Source organism: Diadema setosum, chromosome 18 (genome assembly GCF_964275005.1).
Source record: "Diadema setosum chromosome 18, eeDiaSeto1, whole genome shotgun sequence".
Classification (NCBI taxonomy): domain Eukaryota; kingdom Metazoa; phylum Echinodermata; class Echinoidea; order Diadematoida; family Diadematidae; genus Diadema; species Diadema setosum.
Genome location: NC_092702.1, coordinates 10,757,149 through 10,777,312, shown reverse-complemented (window position 1 = coordinate 10,777,312; position 20,164 = coordinate 10,757,149). Strand labels below are relative to the sequence as shown.

Sequence of the window (20,164 nt, the reverse complement as noted above, 5' to 3'; positions counted from 1 at the left end):
ATTTAATTATTTTGACTGTAATATTTTATGTGCCTGCGCCAGAAAGGGGTCAAAGCGCATTCTTTATTTTTCTCCCAAAAATCTCTTTGCATTTTGTACATGCGTTCTTGAAAGGTACACGGCAGGGCCGAATTCATGATCTACTTTGCTCCTGCATCTACCTCAAATATCAGTGGGACTATGATGATTTTATGACTTAGTTCGGCTGTAATTTTTCATGAGGCACGGGCCAGAGAGGAGTTGAAAATGCATTCATTTTTTTTTCTCCCTATAATCTCTTCGCATTTTGTACATGCGTTCTTGAAAGGTACACGGCAAATAACAGCGGGATTGCGATGGTTTCATGAATCATTACGGCTGTTATCAAGTTATCAACTCTGGCATTCAAAGTTGTATCATACAAAATTGGTAAACAGTGATGAGTGGTGTTGAGGATAATTTTCAAATCAAAGTCCTTTTGCTGACATCCCCTGGTAAAATGCCAATACCAAGAAGACACTTCAATTTGAGGAGTCCTTTTTGAAAGGAAAGGAAGGGCAATGTCCAAAATAAATGACATATTACCTTTGGAGCTGTAGCTTTCCAAAACATCCTCATTTCACATCAAGGATTACACCGTGTAACTTGCCCAGTATCAACATGATCACTTGGGAATGTCTTCAGTAACTGCAGGTTTCTCCCTGCTGTTTATATGCACCTTTTTCAGCCTTACCTTAACTTTGTTTTGCTCTGCAGCAAGGAGAGCAGTCATGTGATCAGTATCCAAGGGCTCATCATCCTGCCTAGCACGTTTACGTCCTGCCTTCTTGACTGACTGGGCGTATATTTCAAGACGCTTCTCAAACACTTCCTCAGCACGCTGCTTCTCCTCTTCTATACGGTCACTGTGGATGGCAGAAATAGATCTTATGAAGAAACTGACCATCACAACATCACACGATCATCTTTGAATTTATCTGCTTTGAGTTTGTATGTTTGTAATTTTGAAGATGACCACCTACTTGTATTCCTGCTCTATTTCTACCAGCTGATCAGCCATCTCTTGGCACACCTCCTTCCTGATCTCAGTCTCCAGGTTCAGCTTGTCTGCTCGCTCCTCCACCAACTTTTGCTTCAGCACCTCGATGACTGCAAGGAGCTTCTGCTGGATCTGTGGTTGGACAGAGACAGGAAAGTGTCACTGGGGGACAATGATGAAGAGCATATTGATACATATGGGGCCAATGTGTTTTTCTATAACGAAGAGAAAAAAAAATACAACTCTACAAAACATTTCATCCACATTGAATAGACTTGCTGTGGACTTTTTACAGTTATCGAAATAATAGTTTGACCATTGAATAGGTTCAAAAAACCAAAAGTTATTGGCGATATTTTATTCAGTAAACCTTGCGTAAGTCGACATCGCATAAGTCAACAACTTGCTTAGGTCGACATGGCAGAAAAGTCCTGATTTTTCCCTTTGTTATTCCTTGAAAATTTCCTCAGTCTTAGTCAGCATTTATAAGTTGACAACTCGCATACGTTGACATGATTTTCAGTGCCAACTACATCAAAATGTGTGTAAATTCCCTCACCTAAGTGGACAAAATCTTTTTCGGTCAAATTCTTATCGCCATACTGGCTTCACAACAATACTTGCATATGTTGCAAATTTGGTTTCAAAAGTTGTGCGAGGCTTGAAAAAAAAAAAGTCAAGAAACATAATGATGAGGCCTTCTCGTGTTACAGAATTATTGCGCAAAATATTGGGGGGGGGGGGGAGATTCTGCCTCCCCATCCCTTTTAGAGCTAAAACTTACTTGGGAATCACTCTCCTTGGTGTCTTGAATGGGTGTCTCGACTGAATCCGACTCAACATCCTCCTCTGTCTCTTCTGCTTCTTCCTCCTCTTCGAAGACTGTCTCCTCAATGGACTGCATATGGCCCGTTTCCCTCATCACTTGTGCAATGGTCCCAGGAGTGGCCCATGGCACTGAAGGTCGTTGACCCTTGACTTTGTCATCTAGGGCCTGATTGAGAGCAAGGGACAGGTTGCGCATGGACCTGCCCATCTTCTTGGGCTGCTCTTTCCATTTGTTGTCCAGTTTGGAAGTGACTGTTGTAACCTATGAAGCAATTGGATGGGGGGGGGGGGGGGGAGGGAGGGAAATAAACAAGTGTACCACAAGAGTTAATACAGTCATTTGAGCTTCTTTAGGATAAATACCATGTGTTAAAAACACCTTTTGATCTTTAATAGTTCAAACACTTTATCCCTAACTAGGCTGGGGGGTCTCCAAGGCCCCCCCCCTCGATGTTCCGAGCGATGTATCACTATCGCGAAAAGCTATTGCCGTGATGTTTCATGACTTTTTTCTTTCAGGTCTTCCGCATCTTTTGACATCAAATTTGTGACACCCGGGGGAGCGGTTCGGAAGTTGCGCATAAATATCAACGTGCAGAACAAAAATTGCTCAAAAACGTGAATTCGTATACAATTTCAATGCAGACTGTGCTTAAAGGCAAATTTCATAAAAGCATGATTATTCTGGGTTTTATTGATTAAAATCAATTAACAACATAATTTCTTGTTTGGAACAATGTCACGGACAAATTTCATCAAAAAAATGATGAAAAACATAAAGTCAAATAAAACAAAGAAATACATACGAAATTAAAAAAAACAATAAAATACTTCAGTAATTTTTCTGCTGGCACGATTTTTTTTCTCTTACATTTGGTAAGGACGCTAAAAAGAATATTTACACAAAAAATGTGCTTGTTTTTAGCTTTATTTAGTGATTTATACCAAATTGTCTGATTTCATGCATCATTATGCATTAATTAGCATAATTTAGCATAATGATACTTTTTTGAAAAATTAAGTTCATGGTACTTTAGACTGCATCATAGGCAATTTGTGTGCTGTCGATGGCCGAGATCTGGAGGGGGGCCTGGGAGGCTTAAAAACCGATCTGTTTTCAGTAACAAGCGTGTACCTCTGCGGGCAAACCCCTGCGAATCACCAAGAAAGAGTTTTGAGCATGCTCAAGGCCTTGTCACACCATGTCTGGGGAAGCCTTGCAGGTTGACTTGCGGGGACAAATCCTTTGTATTTGCGTTGTAAAATCTTTTTTTTTTTTTATTTATTCATATGTTTTATTAAATCTAATCAGAATCACATTATTTACACACAATTGGCAACAATTTAAAAAAGACAAGAGAAACATTTGGGGTAATCATACACATAACACCTCTCAACCCTAAAAAGACCGGGGGGTTGGTGGTGAATCAACCCCCCTTGACATTTTTCGCGACTACTCCGCCACGCGAAATTTTTTGACCACGCCGTTCGCCGACTTTTTACTTTCAAGTCTCGCGCATCTTTAGACACCATTTTTGCGAAAATCGTGCATACCGTTACGACGCTGCATGATGTTTTATACATGATCAGACCGAAAATGGCTCAAAAACGTGATTTTGTGTATAAAGTCTATGCAAATGGAGTTTCTCTTCTTATATTCATAAAGATATTATTTTCACTTTCATAAGCTGAAACTCATTAATTTTAGCATAATTATGCTTGAAATAGGTTCTGTCATAATTTTTGCAGAAAAAAAATGATAAAACAAAAGGTCGAAAAAAAGAGAAATACATAAGAAATTCATAAAACAATAAAATACATAAGAAATTGATTTTGATACCAATTTTTTTTTTTTCAAGTACATTGTTAGGAATGCTTCAAAGAATGTTTTCACCAAAAATTAGGATTCTAGGAGCTTTAATTTCTGATTTAGAGGAAATTGTACGATTTTATTCATATATTAGCATAATTAATTACTATGACAAAAATTTTCCATTTCTTTTTGTATAGCTTGGTAGATTGCGCCACAGGTAACGCACGTGCCAAATTTCATGGTGACTGCGCAATCGACGGCCGAGGGGGGGTTGTTGAATCAACCCCTCCCGGCCACAGAACACCCAAAAAAGCCCGGCCTGGTTAGGGTTAACCAGGGAGGTGAGAGGAAAAGGAGTGGGCACTGGATTAGTGTCTTTTGAACCATGCTAGGTGCCGCACTCACAAAGAGACCACTCCACTAACTAGATTACTACCGCTTGGCCGCACAGTGCACATGCGCAATCCTTGTCAACAGGCTGGAGGGTCTCACCCCTCCCTGGCCAGAACCTGGATTACTCCACGTGGTACTGGTAGGCTGCAAGCACTAACCATTGCTGTGCCTGGAAACAACACTGGTGCATTGTGATGTGCAGTGAACTGGTTGCATGGTCACATTTTGAATTTTGCTGCTAGTATATACAAGGTAGGCCCTAGCTGTTGGCCTATTAGTAGTTATGTGCATTTACATGTCCATGTACTGTAAGAGTTCTTGGGAACAAATGTACCTTACATGTTATTATGGTGAAATGACTTTTACATGAAATGGAAACAATAATTAACACACACTTATAAACATTTAATGATAATGATTAGCAGCAGCACCAATAATAATATACTGATAGTAAGAATATGAAGGAAACATGAACAGCTGAGTAGTGGAACACAAGACCCTAATCATGTCTGATGATAATAATAATGTAAATACCAAACTAGCACAGAAAATACCAACCACAACAGCAACAAGCATCACAAAAATACCCATTCAGCTTTCAAATAAAAATAAACTAGAAATGTCGCTAAGGCGACTGGTATGCCTCCGCCATAATGCATGATTCTCCTAATAGGTCTATAGTACATGTGGATAATGTGTGATTATATTTTCACAAAATTGGCAAAATATTGAAATGACAAGTTTGTCACGAATGTGTTGAATGTTCACCTTCCTTGACCTAGGTTTAATTGGATGAATAGGAGAGCATGTATTAGGGGATTTAAGGACTTTAAAATGACTTTGCCCATTCATAAGTTTATGCATTGAGTAATTTTCAAGGTATGGAGAAAAAGTGCAATTTCTGTTTTGAAAAGTACATTGTTACCATTTCATCTGGCCTTTGACTCTAAAATTCATAGGATAATCACTGTCAGGCAGAACATGCATAAATATTTATAAGTCGACAACTCGCGTAAGTCGACCTGATTTTTCAGTGCCAACTGAGCTGAAATACGTTTTAATTCCCTCGTCTAAGTCGACATAATTTTTCGCTCAAAATCTTATTGCCATTCTCTGAAAAAGAATTGTTTTCCCGCTCCGATTCGCTGCGTTTCTACTAGGTAATTCGCTAGTGTACGGCGCGGTAGCGTTCGCGCCATGCGTCCATTGTCTTGTATGCCAGAATATAGAAAGGACAAACACTCATTTACACTGGAGCAATATGTAGTACCTAAGACAGTTCACTTTACCCCTTTTCTCCCGTTTTTCTCAAAACGCACAAATTTTGTACACTTATATGTCCCAGTAGGTATTCATTATCCGAACATGAAATAGGTGTTTTTGTAAATCCGAATATTCTAACGTTGATTATTCTGAAGCGGTATTAAAACCAGGGCCCTTTCTAAAAAGATTTATCACAATGCAACTAATAATGCAACTCAAAAAATCAAATGCAGGTGTATCAAATCACACACAACTTTTGCATTTAAACGCAAGTGCGTTGCTGAAAAGACTTGCGTCTGATAATCATATGAAACTAGACAAGAGACCCGGGGGTCACGCGCTCACCTGAGTATCGCAATTTCACCTTAAATACCTGAGAACATTGGAAACTTAGGTCTGCATATATGGATCCCAACTCCTCAACTCCAGGGTGGAGGGGGGGGGGGGGCAGGCAGCCCTGGATCTGCAATGAATAAACTTGGAACTAAAGTCATCAATGTACAAATTCATGGTATTAACTTTGCTTTACCATTTCTGGTTCTAGAGTAGAAGATTTTAAATATTCCTTAATGTGGGGGGGGGGGGGGGGCTAGGGGCCCCCAAGAGGGACATGGTGCCCATTTGAAGGAATTGAGATTCTATCCCCCTAGGGATGCTACCTGCTAAGTTTGGTCAAAATTCATCATGAGGTTTTCAAAAAGAAGATGAACATGTACAATTCAAGTCCCATTAGGACCCATCCCCATCCCCTCTCCTCGGTCCCAAAGGGGGGGGGGGGCACCCCTGATTCCGCCAATCCCATGAACAAACTTGAAACTACAGTCATCAATGTACTAACTCGTAGTATTATCTAAGCCCTGTCACTTCTGGTTCTAGAGAAGATTTTTAAAGATTCCTTAATTTTAGGGGGTTTGGGCCCCCTGGGGGCCCCCAGGTGGGCCATGATGCCCATTTGAACAAATTTAGATCCTATCCCCCTAGGGATGCTACCTACCAAGTTTGGTGAAAATCAGACATGGGGATCTCAAAGTGAAGATGAAAATGTACAATTTAGGCCCCATTAGGACCCCTCCCAAGCCCCCTCCCCTGGGTCCCAAGGGGGGCACCCCTGATTCCCCCATGAACAAACTTGAAACTACAGTCATCCATACGTACTAACTCATAGTATTAACTAAGCCCTATCACTCCTGGTTCTAGAGAAGATTTTTAAAGATTCCTTAATTTTAGGGGGTTTGGGCCCCCCTGGGGCCCCCCAGGCGGGTCATGGTGCCCATTTGAACAAATTGAGATCCTATTCCCCTAGGGATGCTACCTGCCAAGTTTGGTGAAAATCGGTCATGGGATTCTCAAGAAGAAGATGAAAATGTAAAAAGTTTACGCACGACGGACGACGCACGCCGGACAAAAGGCGATTGCAATAGCTCACCCGAGCCAAAGGCTCGGGTGAGCTAAAAATAATTGTACGAACTTGAAACTCAATTGCGTTTAAACGCAACTCTAAAAATCAAATGCAAGTCTATCAAATCACATGCAACGAAGTATTTAAACGCAAAAGCGTTGCAGAGAAGACTTGCGGTGTTTGTACGAAACTAGAAACTGCGTTTAAATACATCTCTATACATCTACGGAAGTGCGTTTTTGTTGAAAAGACTTTCATTTCGTAAGCAAAATTAGAAATTAAACGCAACTCTGAAAATCAAATGCAAGTCCATCAAATCACACGGAACGCTGAAAAGACTTGCGTTTGATAATCACACGAAACTAGAAAATTGTAGGAAACTTAAACTCAATTGCGTTTAAACGCAACACTAAAAATCAAATGCAAGTCCATCAAATCGCACGGAACGCTGAAAGACTTGCGTTTGATAATCATACGAAACTAGAAAATTGTAGGGAACTTTTTTTAACTCATTTGCGTTTAAACGCAACTCTAAAAATCAAATGGAAGTCCATCATATCACACGTAACGCTGTATTTTAAGTGCATTGCAGAGAAGACTTGCGGTTTTTGTATGAAACTATAAGAAACTGTGTTTAAACGCATCTCTAAACATCTACGGAAGTGTGTTATTGTTTAAAAGACTTATTGTAAGCAAAATTAAACGCAATTCTGAAAATCAAGTCCATCAAATCACACGGAACGCTGAAAAGACTTATGTTTGATAATCACAAAACTAGAAAATTGTATGAAATTTAAACGCAACTCTAAAAATCAAATGCAAGTCCGTCAAATCACAAGCAATGCTGTATTTAAAACGCAAGAGCATTGCAGAAAAGACTTGCGGTTCTTGTCCGAAACTAGAAACTGCGTTTAAACACATAAAAATGTACGCAAGTGCGTTACTGTTGAAAAGGCTCGCATTATTTCTAATTTCGTAACGGAACTTTCGCCGTGACTGAACTTTGTCTGCACTTGCAGGGGAAAGACATCGCAACATTTACATGTTTCAAACTACCGAAACGCATGCTGCTTCACAAAATGTCAATGAAAAAAATGATAACGAATTATTGTTAAAGTTCGCTATGCCGAAGTTTTAAATCTCAGTCCAAAGTTAAATTAGTGCGACAATGGTAAGAGGTTTGTTTTTACGAAGGTTATAGTAGTCCGAAAGATGTCATTTTCAGATGAACAAGCTTTTCTTCTTTTTATTTCAGACGGGCCCGCGCCGTACAGAGCGGAAATGTTGCGAATCGGAGCGCGAGAGCAATTCATTTTCAGAGTATGGCAATACAAATTTAAGCAGAACAAATATGGCGACTTAGGGAAGGAAAATCACACATATTTCAACTCAGTCGGCACTGAAAGATAATCTCGACAGAATCATATCTTCCCAGCAACGCACTTGAATTTAAATCGCAAAGTTTAATGCAATTTTGGGGAATTTGCCTTTGATATTTCAAATCAAGTTTAAAACGTTAAGTGTCTAGAAACGGGCCTAGGTTTCTGATCCCGCTCTCTCGAAATCTCTCTAGAGATTTGGGAATTGTGCGTTGTCGTCGCTAACCCGCACAAGATTTAAATGCATGAACTAAAACATTATTGTTGCTCATGTCAGTAGGCATGTTTTGGCGGCAGAAGGAGTAAGATATGGGTAGCGATCCGCATCGTGATCCAAACCTTACTCTGTACAGGGAAAATTAATTTTCATATATAAGTCGACAAAATGTCGACTTACGCGTAAGTCGACGTGTTTTGCTCAGTCCCGATTATGTCGACTTACGCGAGGTTGACTGTACACCAAACAACTTATTGAAATTAGTAAAATTAAAATTAGAATCATACTTTTGCACTAATATACCTCGTAAAAGCTCCCAAATTGGAGTGACCTACTCACATTCACAAAATAAATGAATTATTGTCTCTTCAAATTTGTCACAAAAATTGCGGGGACAAATTCTTGCCATCCAGAGCTCCCTGCAGTTGGTCAACACCTGCAGTAAATAGCACGTACAGGTATCTAGCCCATAGTTGCCCGGAGGTGCACATGCAAGTTGGATTTACCCGTAGCCAAGTTTTGAGCATGACCAAAACTTTTCCGCGTGAGTCGCGGGGATTGCCGGCAGAGGTTCATGCAGAACAATAGTAGGAGGCCCGTAGTCACAGGCAGCAACGTAAGTTGCTCGCGGATTTATGCCTATAGATGCACCAGAAGCATGTGTCATCTCCGGTCATTCTACGAGCATAATACGGGTGTTTTACTGGCAAGAAACAGTGTCGAAACTGCCTATATCTGTGTAGCTGGTCAGTTCTACAGGCATGAAGTGCGCCATACAGGTTCAGTTACTATCTTTCTGCTGGTTAGGTGAGAGTCGGCTGTGGCCAAGACATTCTGTGGGACTTCTGCCATATCAAATTCTTTCAGAGGGATTCCTTTACTGAGTTGTCAGCCCTCACTCGCCACCCATGTGCCTGACGCGCAGGTCACAGGGAATGCACATAAGTAGAACGTAAATAGCACGGGTCCAGCAGGTAAGATGCATGCGAAACTCACCCAATTCCTTGTCCACCCGCAAAAATTGTCCTGCGTGCTGGAAAATCCCTACATGCAACAAGCCCGCGTAGCTTGCCCGGAAAGGTGTGACAGGGCCTGAACTTGGCTGCGGGTAAATAGTATTCGCAAGTCGCACGCACGGCTTGCCCAGAAAGGTGTGACAGGGCCTTAAACAACAACAGCTGAATAGTGTACTATTTTTGTTGTAGGTGATTTAAAAATGGAAGCATACATCAGTTTCATCAAATTAAAAATCAATTTTTCAGTTAGGGTTCAGATTTTGCTCTATTTTCAACCCTCTGCACATGGGTCAGTTGGTGTGTATGGGAGTGTGTGGTTAACACCCAGACAATGGTCCTGGCTTCAATGCTTTATCATTTATTCATGAAAAATTCCACTACCACAGCTAGTCCTAATTAATCCTAAAATGTAGTGTATGGAAGCACATGGAAACATGTGCTCACTTTTTCATGTGCATCCATCATGAATTATCAATGAAGCATTCATGTGCCTTGGAGCAGGAGAGCAGGAGATCACAAGCCCAGTCAGCAGAGCTCTGAAAAGGTGGTATTTATGTCCATTGTTCAGGGTCATTGTAAGCACACACTCACATACACATCATTGGTTCCTGGGTAAAGTTCCAGTTTTGTACAAAGGCAGGATTCCCACAGAAATTTGAAAACAGAATTCCATGACTTTTCCATGACTTTTCCATGACTAAATTGCTGCTTTCCATGACTTCCTTTCTGGCACGGTTTCCAAAATCAGACACGTTATGATGGCCTCCACCTCCCCTCACAGCCATCCGTTCCACCCACTATCTTACTCATGACATGTACATATCTATTATCATTAGTATATGTCCCGGGAGTTATGTAGAATTTGGGATGTCACAAAACTGGGAAAAATGGAAATCATGAACACCAATTATAATAGCAGAGTATGATCACAGAGTGTGAGAGTTGCGAGACACGACAAACTGGAAAGCTGCCATAGCCAAGAGGTACATGCAATTCCATGACTTTTCCATGACTTTTCACAAATTTTCCAAATTCCCTGACTTTTCCCTGACTTTCCAGGACCACAAATTTTTCCAGGATTTTCCAGGATTATCCATGACTGTGGGAACCCTGAAAGGGTTAAAAGTTGACCAAAACCTGGAACCTAACTTTAAAATCAATCATGGATTTAATGAAACTGATTTATGCTTTCATATTCAAATCACCTCAAACTAAATTGTACACTATTCGGCAATGGCAGTATTATGGTGCTCCCACAGCTCTGCCATGAACTCTTACACATTTTGTGTCTGCCCCACTGTTGGTATCTATAACAAGACCACTACAGTGCACCATTTAATTAGTCTAGATTTCTTGCTAAAAATAATTTTGTTTCAGTTAAACTGGTCCTAACAACCACTTTGTGTAACTAACTGCATTATAATCACAGATGAACTCCATATAGGGTTAATCAGTAATTAGCAAATATAAATATATAACTTTGAAAAACAAAAAATAAAATTCATTTATTCATCATTCAACTTACTCTTCATTCAAGGTTCACTTTTTTCTGTGAGTTTGTATTGATTTGAAATATAGGACATAATAATGGTTAACTCTAAAGCATCTTTCAGGCAGTCAACTACATTCAAAATTACAAATCTTAATTTTATTGTGTGATAAACAATATAGTTATTAATGATCAGCAGTTAACAATTCAGATTAAGTGCAAGCTTATCAGCAAAATCTGAGTTTGTTTACCTGCTTGGCTATAGCAGAGAACTTGAGGACATGCATGGTCTCATCAAATCCTGAGGCACACTGATTCACATTGACAATCATGGATGCTTTGCCTTTGCCCAAGAAAAAGCTCTGAAACAACCTTGTGAGCTTACTCTCTCTGAATGGAATGATCTTCGGCTGTGATCTGCAGGGTGAGCAAATGAAAGAGCACAGTAACTCAATTATCTACGATTGTAAATTAAAAAAAAAAAGAAAAATAGAGACATACGAGTATAGCGCTCACCTGAGCAGCACACCTTAACTCGCTGTAGGGCTTGAACGGCCATTGATGGCCATGGCCGTTAATGCCTCTTTGGTTGGCAGTGGTGCCCATCCCCCCCCCCCCCCCAATATATATATGTACACACACACACTCATACATACATACTGTTCATCTTTGAATTTTCCATGTGTTGGACTTCAAATGTTATTATAGCTCAATATAAGAAAAAGAAGGAGTCTCAAGGACATCATTTGTGGTTTACAAAGACCTATCATTGTATACACTGATGAAGCCCCCGAGGTGGACCGAAAATGTTGTTACCAAAAACCTTGTTCAATATTGGAACAACAAATGGTGTACTAAAGACTGCTTCTTCTATATGTGTGTGTGTCCGTGTTTTATATTACAATTCTGGTACCATTTGTGCAGGAAAGAAGGTGCAGTTAATACACTTATTTGCAGTATATGAAGTGACAGAGAGGACAAATATAAGCCTGTTGAGTGCACTTAACCCTAAAGAGACTTGGGGGGGGGGGGCTTCTGGGGCCCCCCTCAACATTTTTCACGATAAATCTGTAACAAAAAAATCTCGCACCGCGACGTTTCATGACTTTTTTCTTTTGAGTCTTGCACAATTTTTGAGACCAAATTCGCGAAGCCCATGTACGCGGTTCTGAAGTTACACAATATTTTGTAAGTGCATGTCAGACCCGAAATTGCTCAAAAACGTGATTTCATGTACAAATCCAATGCAAATTCTGTTTCTGACCAAAATTCATAAATGTATCATTATTTTTACTTTTACTAATCAAAATCAATTAATTTCATGTTGTTTATGATCGGAATATTGGCGCCGATGATTTCCATTGAAAAAAAACAACAATAAAAAACAAAAAGTCGAAAACAATGAAATACATAACGTCACTGGGGTGACAAGACCTTGTATCTGCAATTTTGGGTGAAAATGACTTTTTTGACTTAATGGTTAAGTAATGGATCTCAAGTGATGTCCTGGCCAAATCCCAACTGTCTTACTCCAAAAATGAAGCCACCACAGCATGTCAAAGGAAAGGCTATCCCATTCTGTATAGTACTTCGGCCACCACGTTTTTTGGCTCTCCTTAACATTTGATATTTTGTGGATACGAGGTCATGTTGCCCCAGCGATGATAATAAATCTAAAAAACAATAAAATACATAAATAAAAAAAAAAGGAAACCCAATTTTTTAACATGTACATTTAATAAGAATCCTACAAAGAGTACCTACACCAAAAACTAGCAGTTTTGGAGCGTTAATTACCGATTTACAGCCAACTCTTTTAATTTCATAAATTTGCATAATTAATTTATCAAAAAAAATAAATTCAAATAATTGTGAAATAATTACCTATTTATTTTTGTGGATTACCTTGTGGGTGACACACATTCCAATTTTCCATGCGATCACGCGGTCAACGGCCAAGATCTTTGGGGGGACCAATGAGCCATTAATGACATCCGCCCCAAAGGATACGCCCAGCACACATGGTGGATTATTTGTGCACATTTTATTTCTGACTGAATATTATACCAGATTATGTACAGTCAACTTCGGATACCTCGACGTCGGATAAGCCGAATATCACTTACCTTGGGGGCAAAATGAAAGTCCCGATTGTTCCTATGGAGTTTCCGTGTATTAAAATTCGCGTAGCTCGAAGAAAATAACTCGAAGTTCGGTTACCTCGAAGTGAAATCTACTGTCCCGATCTTAATTAACTTATTGTTTTTCCCAGCATGTAGCTCGAATCGAAATTGCAAACATCACTCAGCATCTCCGATTAAGCGCGCGTGGAAAGCGAAGAAGACATGTCACAAATCTTTTCACACTCGACTGTAAATATTCCCGACCAGAACAATCGCGCACCCAAAGAAATACTGTAAAAGTGGAAATTTTCGCGGTGTTGAAATTTTCGCGCATTTTGCGCAACCAGAAACTAGCGCGAAAATAAAAACACACGAATATTTTTGCTTGCCATACGTTCCTGTGCGTGATGTCTTGATTCCGCGGAATTAAAAACACGCGAAACTCTTCTGACCCGGCCTAGCGCGAAAAATTAGTCCCGCGAAAATATCCACTTTTACAGTACCCGGTACACAGCTGACAAGAAAAATCCCCAGCACCTACCTACATACGTACACGGTATGCACATAGCACCCTTGCCAGTGGAGTGCTTACGATAGCACTACGCTCTGCCCCATCATCTTCTTTTCTTTAACCACTGTGTTTTAATTCTTGATCATGATAGTCATACCGTGCGTGTAGATTTCTAAACCGTCGTGGCACACCTGCGTGGGTGTTGACAGTTATATCTTTGGCATTAATCACGGTCCACTGTCCAAAGATCAATCTCCTGCGTAGTGCCTTAAAAAAAATGTTTTTTTTTTCCTTTCATGAAGTATGTTTCATTCATTCTTCCCCGAGTATGCAAGCACTGATTGTTTTTTTTTTTTTTCAGCAATATGGTTATAAAAATATTAATAATTCCGTATGGGAAGGGCAAAAACAGCAAAATTCAAAGTTAAGTAAATGCTCAAAAATTTAAGTTTCCCGTACAGACGGATTGTTGTATTTACGGAAACAAAAAACCCTTTTCCAATAACTTTCCTTGTTTTTGATGTACACACTTTTAAAGTTGGAAGACTATTTACTGTATTTATCTAAAATTTTACAATATCAAATGAAAATTTTAAATGAAACAACTTAAATATCTCTGTACTTTATCCATACTTCCACATTTTTCTTCCTATGCTTCAACAATCACATCTAATGAAGCATTCAGTCACACTCATTATATTTTTTTGAGAAATTTTCAAAATCAACTGACAAATTGACGTAATTCCGTTACCATGAAATTGAAAAAAGTTTTCTCCTGAACAAACTACTCATTGATTTTTTTCCCCCTATAAATTTTTTCTCTACATGTGACTCCCTGAAAACTCACAAAACATTTTGTGAAATACCTCCTTTAGTTCTTCTGTAATTGTGGTAACGGAATTACATGGTAACAGAATTACACGCACATCTAATATGGAAGAGAATGACATAACCTACCTTCGTGCCAATATGTATGTGAACTGTTCATGAAATAGCTTCAGGGCATTATCCTTGAGCTTAAAGGGGAAGGCTAGTAACTGATCAGTGGGAATCAGTGGAAATGCTGGGAGATGATTGTTCCAATCCTTATGGGATTCATTCAAGAGTTCATTGTATATCTATTGTTGTGTGAAAATGATTTGCTTCAGAATGGTCTCATATTCAAGTAATGTGCAGTTTAATGCTTCCAGGTTAACGTCCCTGGTCAGTGACGGAGCATTAATCTGCACATTACTTGAATATGAGACCGTTCTGAAGCAAATCATTTTCACACAACAATAGATATACAATGAACTCTTGAATGAATCCCATAAGGATTGGAACAATCACCTCCCAGCATTTTTACTGATTCTTACTGATCAGTTACTAGCCTTCCCCTTTAACAGTGTTAGTGATTGGCAGTAAAGGAGTGAAATTTGAATTATATACATGGTATGATACACTGACATGACTCAGGATAGCTGGATGCCTCTGACAGCGAGTCCTGACATCAGGGTACACGCTTGACAAGACTTCTTGTGCTGAAAATCTCCTCCCTTCTTTCACCTTTTCTCATGTACAAGAACTACATGGAGACTGTGCTAACTGATAACTTTAAAGATACTCATTCTCAAATGTTAAAAATCATACTGAATTCTGAGATATCAATGTATATTTTCGTGCTAAAAAGTCTCATGGTTTCATACAAAATCTAAATATAGTGCTGAGGGACTATTGAATGGGTGTGATGCAGCATAAATTGAACAAAGGGTTAAAAAGAAGAGGAAGGACGTAAAATTTCTTTAGAAGGAAAAGAGAGCACTGCTACTGACAGAGAGAAATGAACAGGATAATTTTTGTGAGGAAAGATCAAGAATTTAAGAGAAGGATCATACACAATGTGATAGAAGTCATTATTTGACACGGGATGCCCACTGAATGTGACACCTTTGATCTTTCTGTATGCTAAAGCTTTATTAATATCACCAAGTCGATAGTCTGACCTTTTGTTGAACATGTCCTGTTTTCATCCTCAAGTCCTTTATCTTTAATGGTACATTGTAAGGGTATGGCTATGACCTTCTTTCATCTGTTTCTTAGATCTTTCCTCCACAGAGACATGTATTTTGATTTCATGCCCATTTGATACAGAGCATCTGCTACCCTTTGAAATTTGTTCTTTAATCCTTTCTTTTTAAAAGGAATAAAGACAAAAACACTATTTGTGATGAACATTTACCCAGTCAGTAATTGTGATACAGCTCTAAAATGTAACATTTAGGCCTATATTTCCCGTCCTAAGAAGATTTTAAATATTAAAGTCAATGGGCTTCTGCTTCTACCTTTACTCTTCATGTTACCATTTGCTGTACAATCCAGTTTCCTTTAATACAAGTGGCATTACAGTGTATTTTATCATTTGCCTTCAGGCAGTCAAAATACAACTTACTGTAAAAGAGAAGATGCACACTTCTTGTGAGTAAATATATGGCAACACTCAGGATGAGAAAATGGACAAAGTCAAAGAAGACAGAGACAGGAAACTTCTAGGAAATTTATAGGCCAAGTCATGGTTACAGTCAATGATCAAATCACTGTTTCTGAAGACGTCATTAAGAAATTTTGTGTGGTCAGAAGTAAATACTAACATTATTCACAGGTTGAATAATCTGACTCTGACACAGTGAGCGGTAGATGGATAAAAGAGGCCCTCTTATCTTTAAAGATGAATTAACAGAATTTGGTGGACTCACTCTATTGGTTCAAAAAGTTGTAGTTTGTTAAAGTTATTTTGCTGTATTCTATTTCATTTTAGTTTAGTTCATTTCATTTTGGTGGGCTTATGTAGGACTTACACTATACAGTAATTATCAAGTTATGCACTACATTATATACCAGGGGCAACTTCAGCTATTATTAACCCTATTCTAACTGGGGGGGGTCAAATTGACCCCCCCCTCGACGTTTCGCGCCACGATTTCGCAACGCGCAAAGATTTTGCCGCGTCGTTTCACGACATTTTTCTTTGAAGTCTCCCACATATTTTGAGACCAAATTTGCGACGTCCGGGTACACCGTTTTGAAGTTACGTAATGTTTTGCATATGCATGTCAACCAAAAAACAGCTCAAATTCATGATATCGTGTGCAAATCCAATGCAAATTATGTTTTTTGGTTAAATTGATATATTATAAATTAGATTATTTCAACTTTTAACCATTGAAATTAATCAATTCTAGTGTAGATAAGCCTGAAAAAGTGCCTGCAACAAATTTTGGCAAAAAAACAATAGAAAACAAAAGGTCGAAAAAACAATAAAATACATAAGAAATTAACAAAACAATAAAAAACAAAAGAAATTGATTTCGATTGAGCTAATTTTTTTCAAGAAAATTGTTTGATGTGTCTTGACGAATTCTGACACAAAAATTTAGCAATCCTCCAGTCTTTTTAATGGAGTTATAGGTGAAAATATGATTTCATGCACAAATTTGCATAATTAATTTATTAAAAATAGAAAAGCAATATTTTTCTATTGTATGACCATGTTATCTTGTAGTTTACATCCAGCTCTATCTTCAGGCAAAATTTTGCGGCGATTGCACGATCGGCGGTCGAGATCTGAAGGGGGGGGTCAAATTGACCCCCCCTCAGTAAAAACTTGGTCTCAAATAGCCCAGTTAGAATAGGGTTAAGTTTTTAGTGATTAATATAATCCACAACATATAAATAATAATAATTGAGCACTGGTGCAGTAATAATCATATAAGAAAACTTTCTTTTCAATTTATGATTGAATTGTAAGTCGTCATTGACCCACAACTGCATCTTTTCACTTAACAAATTAAAAGTTTCAAGCATCCTTTGTGTTCATCCTTAATATAAAACATTGTGTTCAATGATGGGGCTGCACACCGTGCTCTTGCACTGTAAATTGGCACTTTATGATTTAGATTTAAATTCAGTGTCAATCCGAATAGTTTTTTATTATTTTCTCGTGCATGTGCACATAATATTCATGTACAATACTTGTAAGTAATTCACACATATTATCAATAATTGGCATATTTAGGAAGAAGAAAACAGAGAAATCTGTCTTGCATGATATCAACAAAAGAAATACAAGAAAATTTGAGTATTGTTGACTGGATTTATAGAATTGTACTTGTGTAGGGCTATTCTAGCGTAATTCTGTTACCATGTGTCTTAGATGTCATTTACCTGTAGTGTGACATTCTTAACTTGAAAGCAGACAAATCTTGATGGATGTGGTACTTACAAGTTACGAGATCTTGATTGACATAGTTACAACTTCAAATCACAGTCGTTAGCATGAAAATTTTATGTTTTTTGACAATAGAAACTCATTTGGCACCTATTCACTTGTAGCAGTTCAAGGTCAAAGGCTAGAGAGTACTTTTTTAGTGGTTATATTATAGCTGAAGGCATAAACAATCTTTATCAAGACATTTCAGAATACATGAGTACCAAGAATGTGTATTTTTTCCAGTGTATTTCAGAAGGCGTAATTCCGTTACCATTTGTGTAATTCCGTTACCACTGACTTTACAGGGGAAAAGCCTGCTGCTGAGAAAATGTGATGAAATATTTGAAAAACAATCCAACTAAATTGAAGTTGACACAATCAAAGATGAAATCGGACAACAACCTATAGTGTATGTGTTATAGATTTCAGAGAAACAACTCCCAAAGTCAGAGTTGAAGTTGTGACTCAATTTTCTGGTAATTCCGTTACCATCGCACATAGACCTCCTTTGTAACCAACCAAGTGAGAACATTTAACAAATTTGTATTTGGGGTGATAGTGTGAGTACCTCTGCATCTTTTAAATGTATCAAGAGAATTCAAAGTAATCAATCCAGTGCACAGGGTGAAAGAATATGAGCCAAAATTCTCTGATTTGTAATTCCGTTACCGCGGAATTGCCCTACTGTTTTTCATTTTTGAACGTCGAAGGTGACATCAGACGTTTATTTTACCATCAAACGTAGCTGAATGTTACTGTTATTCATTTCGAAATGTAATAGCAAATATCCAATATTTTGTTTTAGCATCATATGGGGCAGAATGTTACTGCTATTCACTTTCAAACATGCCAAACGTAAAAGCAATCATTTGAGATGTATTTTAGCATCTTCCGGAGCTGAATGTTATTGCCATTTACTTTTGAAACATCCAGCATTTATTTTATCATCGTAAGGAGTTGAATGTTATTGTTACTCATTTCCGACCGTCAAAGCAAACATCAAACATTAATTTTACCATTGAACGCAGCTGAATGTTACTGTTATTCATTTCGAAATTTAAAAGCAAACATCAGACAGTTATTTTAGCATCGTATGGAGCAGAATACTGCAACTTCCGAACATAAAAGCGATCATCTGACATTTATTTTAGCATCTTCCGGAGCCGAATGTTATTGCTATTTCCATTCGAAAGTATAAGGAAACATCCGACACTTATCTAACCATCGTACGGAGTTGAATATTGTTTTTCATTTCCAAACGTCAAAGAAAATATTCGACATTTATTTCAGCGTCTTCCGGAGCCGAATGTTCTCCTTATTCATTTCCGAACGCAAAATCAAATATCTGACATTAGTTTTAGCACCATACGGAGCTAAGTCTTATCGTTTTTCATTTCCAAAAGTATGAGCAAACATCCGACATTTATTTTAGTATCTTACGGAGCTGATTGTTACCGCTGTTCATTTTCAAAAGTAAAGGCAAACATCCGACTTTTTTGGTGGCGCGATAGGGCCACCAAAATCTTCCATTTCTGAAATTTTGATTTCAATTCCGATTTTCATTCAATTCATTCATATAAAAGTCGATTCAATTCCAATTGACAAGCATGCAAACAATCGGTAGGCACTATAACAGATACCATGTTGAACATCGATAAACGTCGGATAAGTCGAAGAAAATTCGACGTACGTACGCGTACCTCGAACCATTTTCTTCAGTCCCGACGAATTCCAGGTATCCGAAGTTGACTGTATGTGAGGTTATTCATATTGATGAACTCTGCACTGAGATACTGCAGTTTTTCCCGTCATTTTAGCAATAAGACAAAATATTCACAAAGCCAACACGATTGTTTATGATATGGGCAGCACTGTATGCATTACGGAAAACAAAACAGTAATTCATACTCAGTAAATACCATGCACTTTATCACCTGTTAGTTGTATGTAAGGAAATATTGACTCACTTTGGGTGGTTCTGGTTATATCGCAGGGTGTGGATGCACTTGCCAAGGGTCAGGAGAGAGGTGTTGATGTTCCCAGCCTCTTTCAAACGGTCGCCTGTATTTTGGGTCCTGGTGTAGCGCTCAGACCCAGCCAGGTCACAAAAGGACAACCTTAAATACACACAGAGCATATATGTACAGTTTTTCAAAGCAGATAAAATTACAATAGGCTGAAGACTATGACATGACAGGGTACTGATTTAGGCAAGAAATTGGCATTGCCACTTTATATTCCTATCCAAGTGGGATGAGAATAGAAATATATCTTGTTAGCATACCTGCCAACATTTCAAGATGAAATATCTTACTCGTGGATTGCAAAAACCTTATTTTATATGCAAACTGAAGTTAAAAATCTAACTTTCGGTCAAATCTTCAGAAAATACACATGTAAGGTATATCTAAATATTTCTTAAAAATCTGATTTCTCTGACAGAAAATCTGATTTTGCTATTTTTAACGT

The 20,164-nt window shown here is 38.4% G+C and overlaps 1 protein-coding gene across 6 annotated transcripts in view; it reads right to left on the bottom strand.

Annotated features, from left to right (window-relative positions):
- Positions 1-20,164, bottom strand: part of LOC140241709 (uncharacterized) — a 188,302-nt gene that overhangs the window by 121,249 nt on the left and 46,889 nt on the right. For all 6 annotated transcript variants that reach the window (XM_072321459.1, XM_072321454.1, XM_072321456.1 and 3 more), the window contains exons 9-13: positions 19,663-19,812; positions 11,067-11,232; positions 1,803-2,108; positions 1,002-1,150; positions 713-884 (exon numbers count right to left, since the gene is read on the bottom strand). In XM_072321459.1, coding sequence (XP_072177560.1) covers positions 713-884; positions 1,002-1,150; positions 1,803-2,108; positions 11,067-11,232; positions 19,663-19,812 — 943 coding nt within the window. The remainder of the gene's footprint in view (positions 1-712; positions 885-1,001; positions 1,151-1,802; positions 2,109-11,066; positions 11,233-19,662; positions 19,813-20,164) is intronic.